At 54.1% G+C, this 10,233-nt stretch overlaps 1 protein-coding gene across 1 annotated transcript; it reads left to right on the top strand.

The window, feature by feature from the left end:
* The first annotated feature begins 2,834 nt into the window (after nt 1–2,834).
* Nucleotides 2,835–8,838, top strand: IL17B (interleukin 17B). The gene is made up of 3 exons (XM_059695354.1): nt 2,835–3,898; nt 6,077–6,366; nt 8,396–8,838. Exons 1-3 carry the CDS (start codon nt 3,878–3,880, stop codon nt 8,625–8,627), a joined length of 543 nt encoding a protein of 180 aa, XP_059551337.1. The 5' UTR covers nt 2,835–3,877; the 3' UTR covers nt 8,628–8,838.
* Nucleotides 8,839–10,233: the final 1,395 nt, after the last annotated feature.

Raw genomic sequence — 10,233 nt, 5'->3', positions numbered from 1 at the left:
CGTGGCCTGGGCAGAGGGTCATGTGGATGTGGTGCCCCCTCTGTACATCCCGGGGGCCGCCCATTCACCGAGGCCTTTCCCTTTTTTGAGAACTGGGAGCTTGCTGGCTGGGTCTGTTCCCACCAACAGTGTTCCCGTCCAGGGATCTTAAAATAGTGCCTCTTGGCTGGGGCTCTGCAGTGAGCAGTGAGGCAGGCATTTGTGCAAATATGGGCCTGGGAGAAGGACTCCTACCAGGAGGGTGGAGGGTGGGGTGGGCAGCATGGCAGGAGAGCCAAGACCTCCTGTGGAGGATGCGCCCTCCTGGCCACAGCCCCCCTCCATCTTGCAGCGGAGGCGCCGGCCAGTCTCCTCCTGCCTCCCCCAGCCTTACTGGGTCCACTTGGACTGGTCTTCAGACTGAATCCCATGGGCCCTCCTGGCCCAGCCCAGGTTCCTGGGGAAGCCCACTATGAACAGGGGCCTCTACGTTCTTCTGCTGGTTCTGTCCTTGACCCCACCTAACAATGGCCTTCCTACCTGGGAACACCCCAGAAATATCGCTGAAGGCCCAACTCCAAATTTGTTTTAACAATAACAGTGATACTTGCAGCTGCCATCCATTGAGTGCTTACTGTCGGCAAGCGCGCTGCTGAGTGCTTTGACATGCATGATTTCATCCGAGCCTCACGACCATCCACTGGGAGCCAAGCTATTATTATCTCCACTGTGCAGAAGGAACGAAAGCTCAGAAAAGTCAAGTGAGTTTCCCAAGGCCACAGAGTTGTGAACTGGTCGAGGCAGCATTAAAACTCAGGCCTGTCAACCTCTGGAGTCTGAACTCTTAGCCGTTGGGCTGCACCTCCTCCACCGGCTCCCTGCTGCTCTGGCCTCCCGTTCTCCATCCCAGCGTGATCACCCCGTGTGACATACCACTGGTGTGATTCCATGCATGAAACAGCCAATGCCTGCGACGTGTCGGGAACATGGCTGGGTGCCATGCCCATACGCTGGGAGTCCTCAGGTCCCCTTGGGGACTCTTGTTTGGGCTTGGGCTCAGTGATCTCCCCAACACGCAGGGTCCAGTTTGTTTGAGAATATCAGGGTGAGGCTGAGGCAAGCACAGACTCCCCCTTGATGACCAAGAGACCAGCTGGACATCCCCCCTCCTGCCCTGGTTGCAATGCTCCTCTTCTTGTCCCACTGTACGGAACAGCATGTGCATGAATCAAACTTTGGCTCCCCGAGCATCAGTTTCCCCATTCTATATTTGGGAAAAAGTTAGGGCCTCACCACAGGGTGGGTGGGAGGATTAAGTGAAACTGTGCATGAAGGACTTAGCACAATGCCTGCCAGTCAGTAAGTAGATATTAAGCAACAGCTATTATTATTACTAGTTGCTATTTTCTGGAAATTACGATGTCCGGGTGTCAAATGGCTAGGGCCTAGCACATAGTAGGTGCTCCAAGTGAAGGAAATCACTCACACAGCAGACAGAAGCCCCCTTGGTCATCCTTTCCCTTCCCACCCCACCCCCTCCTGCGGCTGTGTCATTCCTGCTCTAATGAGGAAGGTGTCCTGGGCACTGGTCATTAACAATAGGGTCACTCGGGCAGCCAGGGGCGGGCACAGGTCCCAAACCCACTCTCCCAGACCCTCATTTTCAGCTCCAGGGCCCATTCCAGAGAAAAGCGCTGGTGTGGAAGTTCCATCAGGCTTTGCCAGGGATGTCTGGTGGCGCCACCTGGTGGCGAGCACAGCACTGCTGCTGGTCAGGCCTGTAGCTCTAAGTGCCTCCCCCCTCCTGCTCTGCAGCCCATCTGCCCCTTCCCTCATTCACAAGTTCCATGTGCTGACCACCTCCCGTGTGTAAGGACTTAAGGACCCCAACTTTGCTGTGGGGCAGAAGCCCCTGAAGTCGAAGTCACTATGCCTCCCTCTCAGGCCTGGCTCTGACCACACTCTGCCAGAATCCACATCTGTGAAGGCAGATGACCCTCCAGTGGTTTCTAGAAGCCAAGGCTGGAGGAAGGGGCCTCCTTCCTGGCCTGAGCTGGCCAAGATGGTCACTGCGCCCATCCTTGACTCCCTGCTGCCCCATTCTTCGCCCTGTCCCTCTGGCTGTTTCTCTGGTTCAAAGGACAGTGGCAGTGGGGCTGGGACAGCCTGGGGTGGGAGTGGGGGCCCTGTTGCCTGAGGAGGTATTTTCAGAGTCCCCCTCCCTCTGGAGTTTCCAGTGATAGAATGGAGCCCTGTCTAGTATTTGACCAAATAAGGTGGTATCTCTCGATGAGCTCAAGCCTCAGCCAGCTTCTCAGTTATGCTGTGGAAACCTGCCCTGGACAGATTAATCTTGTGACATTCAGGAGCGCCTCGCACCCTGCGTTCTTCCCCTAGCCCATTTCTGTAAATGGCCAAGAGTGGCCCCTCCACAGGGCGCCGTGATCCTGGATGTCTGTTCACAGTGTCCGTCCCCTGCCCTCTTCACACTCCCCCCCACCCCCCATCCCGCCACCCTGGGTGGACTACTCCCTCACAGTTGGCTGGGCTGTTCACTTGAGTGAGAGAGCTTGACCAGCAGGGCTGGTCAGTTCAGCATGTGATTCCAGGACACATAGACCCCGGGGTCACCTGAGCTCACAAAATTGTGGCCAGAGCCTGTGAAACCCAGAGCTCTCTCAGCCAGGAGGCTGGGCCCGGGGGGGTGGAAAGGAGACTCAGCTGAGCAATGCAAACTGTGCTAGCTCTAAGAACAGTTAATGTTTATAAAAACAATTATAAAATTATTTTATAATAATTTTCATAATAAACAGTTAAGTGATTATTGAGCAGTTACTACGTGCCAGGCACTGTGCCAGATGGGATATTTCTTTTACTCCTTATAATAGCCTCCAAAGGTGGATGCTGTGAGGATCCCTTTTCGAGAGATGTGGGAACTGAGCCTCAGAAAGGTTTCAGGGAGAAATGGGCCAGGCCTCTGTCAGTTCCTGGGCACGGCACTCATTTTACAGAGAAGGAAACTGAGGCCGAGAGAGAATCAAAGTCACAATCACAGGGGGCCAGGTCCCTGGCATGGAGACCTTCTCTATGCAAGGGAAGGCCAGAACGACTGGCCATGAAGTCCTCATGGATCTGAGACTTGGCTGGTGTGAGAACACAGATTCAGAAACACATTCCCAGCAGGCCAGAATTGCACAGAAAATGACCCAAGAAAAACAGCCTGGGCTGGTGGATAGAGCCCTGCACAGGACCAGGTATGAACCTCAGCTCTGTCATCTGTAACTCACTGTGTCATCCTGCACAAGTCCCTTCCTGCTCCAGCCTCAGTTTCCCCGCCTGTGAACTACGGAAGCAAAACTCCCGTCACCCAAGGCTGTTGAGCTCACCTGAGACCGGGTGAGGCCAGAGTGCCTGCGTCTGTTTCCCTGGGAGATGGGGTCTGTGTCCTGCTCCTGGCCAGCACACTCTGAGAACATTTGCTCTCCTGACCAACGGACAGCCCGTCCCTCCTCTGCCCTCACCCCCTTGCCATCCCCAAAGCAAACGAAGCTGATTGTCTTAGCAGGCCCTGTGGGTGCTGGCCGGCTGGCCGGCCGCAGGCCACAGACGGAGGTGCCACCCGCCAGAACCCCACCAGACACACAGGGCATTGTCCCTTAGTCAACAGCCCCTGGGCACCTCGGCCGGTTCCTGGCCTGCCCCCACGCCCCTCACCGCCTGCCACTGCGCCAGGCCCAACCAGCTGGGGGCCCAAGCCGATGACGAGCCCACCCACCCCCAGCAGCCCCCTGATGAGCTATAATTGCTTCGCTCCATCCTGTTGCTGCCATTCTCTTGGAGGAGGCATCTGGGGTTCCAGGCGGGCGGCAGCTGCAGGCCGACCGCCTGGCTCGTCGGGATGGACTGGCTGTACAACCTGGTACGTGGCGCTTCCCCACCCCCACCCCTTTGAGGGCCTGAGTGTTTCCGTACTTCTTTCCTATTGATTAATGTCTGGCTCTGTTTGGCTTGGAATCTGCCGAGTTCTCCCTCTGCCCTCTCCCCCAGGGCCGGATAGAAACAGACTGGTCTCACAGCCTGCAGCCATGGCCAGTAGCTCAGGCCCCTGACCTGGGCCCGTCCACACTGAAGCCCTTTCAGGCCAAAGGCACCTGGGGAGATCCTGGCAAACTCAGTTATCGGGGTTTTTCCAACGAGTCCTTGGGTGCTGAGAGCCAGGCGGCGTGACCCAGGGCAAGCCCTTCCGTGTCTCTGTGTCCCACCTGCAACATGAGAGAAGGGGCCTCGGGGTCATCTGTTCCGTGTTCCTCTGCATGAAGAGCCAGAGTTTGAGAACACTGAGTGAGAGACGCAGATGCGATGAGAAAGCCTATGGTTAGGGAGACATCTTTCTGCATCAGGATCTAGGACCAAAAAGGAAGAATGTAGTGACTTGACTCTCTGTTGTGGATTTTGCTCCAGGAAATGGCTCTGCCAAGAGGGACTACGCTCAAACTTGTTTGCAAGGGTCAAGACTTGCTGGGTAGCCTGGAAAGGTCAGGCGCGGGCCATGTGAACCGTGGGGTGAGGGACACAGGGCAGGCAGGGGCCTGGCTAGATTCCGTGAGGAGATGAAACTCCCCCTGAGGGTTTCCCCCATTTGCCAGCCCTGGCCCTCCCCCAAGCCCTGGCCCTTCTCTCCCTGGCTTCCTGAGAAGTCTGGGTTCTGCTGGCCCCCGGGGCCTCTCCTGTGTGAGCCAGGGCCTTTCCTGACACTCCCAGCTCTGAGGGCAGAAATGGACGGCAGGTGAGGGTGGAGAGGGGTGGGCGAGGGAGGACGAGGGGTGGGGCAGGCAGAGGGTTAGGGGTAGAGGAGGAGAGCACAGGTGCCATGGAGTCCAACGGAGATCCTAGGCCTCCACCTGCCCCCCTCCCCAACTTCATCTCATGCCCCCTCCCTCCGCCCCCCCCCCCCCACACACACACACTCTACTTGGGCCTCACTGTTTCCTTCCAGCAAAGCTCTTAACCAACTCAAACCTCCTCTCACAGTTTCCCATCTGCCTCCCTCTTATCCTTCAAGCTTCACCTGACATGCCTGCACCCCGGAAAGGCTTTGCGGGACCCCACACTGCCACCTGGCTAAGCGGGTGGCCCTGTTCTTCTCTAACCACGTGCTGCAGGGTCCCACCATCACACGTATCTCTAGGGAGACTTAGGTGTTTGCTTTCTTGTTCACCATCTGTTCTTTCTCCCAGACTGTGAGCTACAGAAGGCAAGGATGGTGACAGCCATCCATTCACTCAGACACGGGGGCTAGAACAGTGTGAGGAAACTGGCGCAATGCCTGTCCTCATGGGGTCTGTGCTTAATGGGGGACAGGCATAGAAGAGAATCACACTCAGAGACTGTAAGACTGTAGTCATGCAAGAGGCATGTGGTGTTGAGAGCCCAAGAAGGCCCACCAAGGCCTCTGTAAGGAAGTGACACTAGAGAGGCATTTAGAGGGCGAGGAGAGAGGCCCTCTGCAGGTAGTAGCCTGTGCAAAGTCCCTGTGGCAGGAAGGAGCATGGTGAGAGGAAGGGAATGAGAGAAGGCCGGAGGCTGAGATGTGAGTGTGAGAGGAAGCTCAGGCCCAGGAAAGTGGCTTTATTAGATTTGCATTTCAAATAGCTGTTCTTAGCCTAGATGTGGAGAAATGATTTGGAGGAGGGGAGGGGGTCTGTTGAGATGTTCAGGGAAGTGAGAACGCTGATGCAGATAGAGTGAAGTGGATAGGTGGGAGATTTTTTTCCCCCCCAAAAGAAGAAAAACAGACTTCATTTACAAGTAATGATATTTAGAAAAGACCCATCCTTGGCCCTTAAAAACCTCTCCATCAGTTCAAATGGGTAGGGAGATTTTTGAAGGGTGCAATAGATAAGACTTAGTGATGAGTGTGCTGCATAAAAGTGTTGATACACAGAAGTGGTGGGCTGGTGGGACCAAGACAGGGCATGGCAGGTAAGAGTCACTCCCATAACGCCTTTCCTCTTTTTTTTCTCCACTCTGAGCCCTGACTCTTGGCCCAGAGGGAGTCCTGGCTCTCTAACCTTTGACCCATGACCTTCCTCCTCAGCTATTTCTTCTTACCATCTCCATCTTCCTGGGGCTGGGCCAGCCCAGGAACCCCAAAAGCAAGAGGAAGGGGCAAGGGAGGCCTGGAACCGTGGCCCCTGGGCCTCATCAGGTGCCACTGGACCTGGTATCGAGGGCAAAACCATATGCCCGCATGGAGGAATACGAGAGAAACCTCGGGGAGATGGTGGCCCAACTGAGGAACAGCTCTGAGCCAGTGAGGAGGAAGTGTGAGGTCAACCTGCAGCTGTGGCTGTCCAACAAGAGAAGCCTGTCTCCATGGGGCTACAGGTAGGCCAGGCTGGGTAGCCGTGGGCAAGCTGCATTGCATGTTGCGGGTTGCACGGGGAGGGGGACACCTTGCCCACTGTCCCCATCATTGTAAGAGTTAAGACCTTGGATGCAGAGGCCTGACGCCTGGGCTGGAATCCTGGCTCTGCTTCTGACTTGCTGTGGGGCTTTAGGCGAGTTGCTTAGCCTCTCAGTTTCCTCAATGGAGGTGATAGAAGTACCTACTTCATAGGGTTGTTATTAAATGAGATATCCATGCAGAACACTGCTGTTATTGCTCTCCAAGTCCCCGCTGAAGTACCTGCAAGGCTTTCCCTGAACGTCACTTCCTCCAGGTCGGGGTGTCTTGTGTACACCTCTCAGTCACAGTTACAGCACTTCCGGGTGGTCTTGAGTTGACTGTGTCCATATCTGTCTCATGCTAGACTAGGACCTTCTATGGATTCTCATGCTCCATCTAATCTAAACCTCCAGGGCTGAGGCCCAGAAGGTGGGATTTTATACATCTCCACGTGATGAGGATGCACAGCTAGGTTTGGGAGTCACTACCTGCTGCTCCTAGATCAGTGATGGCGAACCTTGTGAGCTCGGCGTGTCAGCATTTTGAAAAACCCTAACTTAACTCTGGTGCCGTGTCACATATAGAAATTTTTTGATCTTTGCAACCAAAGTAAAATAAAGATGTATATTTTTGATGTCTATTTTATATATTTAAATGCCATTTAACAAAGAAAAATCAACGAAAAAAATGAGTCCGCGTGTCACCTCTGACACACGTGTCATAGGTTCGCCATCACTGCCCTAGAGGGAAGGGGTGGTATCTTAGCTTGGTTGTAGCTCCACTTCCTAGCACAGCCCCTGGCACTCAGAAGCCACATGTATATGTGTTGAATGAATAATGATGAAACAGACTAACCCTGAAGGGTCCTCTCACAAACTCAGGCCACACAACCGATGTCCAGAATAGCATGTTCAATAGAACATTCTCTGATGATGTCAAGTCCAACCAGCCTCATGTGGCTCTCGAGCACCTGAAGTGTGGCTGGTGTGACTGGGGAGCTAATTTTGATTAATATAAATAGCCACATGTGGCTAGTGACTACCATATCTGGAATGTGGCCATTGGAAGTGGCCATTAAGATCCTCCAAAAATAAAATAAAATAAAATAAAATAAAATAAAGTAAAGTAAAGTAAAGTAAAGTAAAGTAAAGTAAAGTAAAGTAAAATAAAAATCCTCCAAAGCTGGGCCTCTCACTGTACTGTGCCCTTGACTTTTTGGAGATTTTATAAAAATGCAGGTTCTGATCAAGAAGGGGTAGGGGGATGGGCGGGGCACAAGATTCCACATTTCTAACAAGTTCCGAGGTGATCCTGACACTGCAGGTCCACAAGTCAATTTCACCCCTCACATTCAGCAGACGAGGAAACCGAGACACAGTGAAGACCCCATCCTCTCAGCTGCAGGAGGGAACGCCTCTGTGCTGTCCATCCCTGAACACCCTATGGCAAGGACAGACTCGTTCCCATGGGTGGGTGGGTGGGTGAAAAATATTTGTTGCGTGAATAGAAATTAAGTCAGAATAGACCCCAGGCCTCCTGACTCCTCTTTTAGTGAGAATTAGGCCTAAATGTTCTCAAATATTAACTTCCCGTGGATTAAGTTCCTCAAGACTATAAGTGAGGGGGTGGGGAGGCAGAGGGTCCTTAGCTTCTTTGTGACCCCACAGCACCATGTAGTAGTAGGATAAGGATCTTGCTGGAGGAAAGAAGAAAACTGGGTGACTGACTGGTGTCCTTGAACCTGGATAACCTTGGGTGCCTGACTTGCCTTCCATGGTTCCTTTTCTCACCGGAACACGGAGTTGATTACTGTCCTTCCTATGGCGAAACACAGGCTTGCCTGGGAATGAAAACACGGGGTTAGGGAAAGCAGAGGCGTGGGGCGTGGGGGCCCATTTGCTGCCCCTCCCCCGTCCCAAACACACCACCACCACCAGCAGCCCTGCGTTCTCTCCTGTTCTCCTGCAGCATCAACCACGACCCCGCCCGCATCCCGGCGGACCTGCCTGAGGCGCGGTGCCTGTGTCTGGGCTGCGTGAACCCCTTCACCATGCAGGAGGACCGCAGCATGGTGAGCGTGCCCGTGTTCAGCCAGGTGCCGGTGCGCCGCCGCCTCTGCCCGCTGCCCCCGCGCACCGGGCCCTGCCGCCAGCGCGCAGTCATGGAGACCATCGCCGTGGGCTGCACCTGCATCTTCTGAATGGCCCCGGCCCTGGCCCAGGACCTGTGGGCAGCTGGAGAGCGCCCTCCCTGCACCCCACACAAGGCCAATGAAAAGTAAACGCTGTCTTTCTAAAGCAAGACCTTGGGTTTGCTCCTTGTGGCTCTGAAGCCAAAACCAGGATGGGGGTAGGAGGTTCCTGGGAGGTAGAGTTCAGATCAATATAAAGTAGGACTTCCCATCGCTCAGCCTTCTCCAACACTGAAATAGGTTATTAAAAAAAATACTGCATTTGCTCCCACCATTTCGGACAGTCACATACTTCCTTTAATTTGGGTTTACAAGGCTTATTTCAGTCATGTCATTGGAGCGTGGTTGCTATCAACGTCTGCAGGCGTGACCAAGTGTGAACTCTCCCTAGGTAAGTGCAGGACCATTGCAAAAAATCTTTCTGGAAGCAGTGAGGCCCTGTCTCTGTGAGGGTCCAGCAAAGGCTGAGCCGCTCAAGAATATGGCAGAGCAGATTCCTGCTCTGGGAGGAATAAAGTCGCCTTCAGCTCGGATTCTCTGCAGGCTCAGCCTTAGACCCAGCGAGGAGCCTCCGGGCTGCCAAAGGGCAGGGTTTACCCTGGGCCATCGAGCCCCTGAAAGGAATGGTCGTGTGGGAATGCACTTACTCTGGTCTGGGGATCTACGGCTTTGCACTAACACTCGAGAGTTGAGAAGCATCAACACAGACCATGCTTTCCTCCAGCCGTATCCACAGGGGGATCTGGTGAGATGGTTTGCTGACAGCAGTGGTTCTGAAACGTTAGCTAGCGTGAGAATCACCCGGAGGGCTGGTTAAAGCCCAGATTGCTGGGCCCCACACGCAGTGGTTCTGAAATGATTTGGTAGGTTCGACATGGGGGCTGAGCCTCACATTTCTAAGGCAGTGTTTCCTGCCGCTGGTCTGGGGACCACCCTTCGAGAACCACTGGTTTATATCAAAGCGCTTTACTGATAAAAAAGGCAGTGTGGGTCGACTTGCCCGAAAGCTCCCCCCGAGATGCTAATTCCCACCCACCCATCAGCCCCTTGCAACTCAATCCTCCCCCTGCCCTCCTAGCCCCTGCACCAAGTCCTAAATCAGCTGCTCCCAGGTCTAAAAATACCTTCCTGCCCCCAGGACAGCTGAGGGGCTCAGGCTGTTTTCTGAGGGTAAGAATAGCTGGCTCTTTAGAGATCGTTTCAATAAGAGGGCCATCGGCCAGTATAGAAATACGCGGCTGCTCTAACTTCAATGCTTACAGCAGCTTTAGCTATGAATGTATTAAGGCTCCATAATTCATGAAAGGGCACTGGTTAGGTTAGGTATGTGTCTGTCTGGGGTGGTAAGTAACTTACCTTTTTTGGTATCGTTCTAGAGTGGATACTGGTTAAAATTACCCCAGGAAGCTTCGGCCTGGCTCCAGACACATGGAAAATAGACTTCTTGTGCCAGCCCATGCTGATGCCTCCAGCAGCCGTGTCTCCTCCCTGGGGGGTTGCTTGTCTCTGAGGCCCCCACAGCCTGCTCTTCAGGCCTTAAGACTTGAGCCACACATGAGGGACCCGGGGCCTCCAAGGCCTTTTTGTGGGGTGAGGGTGTGGGAAGATTTGAGAG

This window comes from Myotis daubentonii, chromosome 5, assembly GCF_963259705.1.
Source record: "Myotis daubentonii chromosome 5, mMyoDau2.1, whole genome shotgun sequence".
In the NCBI taxonomy this organism is placed as follows: Eukaryota; Metazoa; Chordata; class Mammalia; order Chiroptera; family Vespertilionidae; genus Myotis; species Myotis daubentonii.
This window is presented reverse-complemented; position numbering and strand designations above follow the sequence as displayed.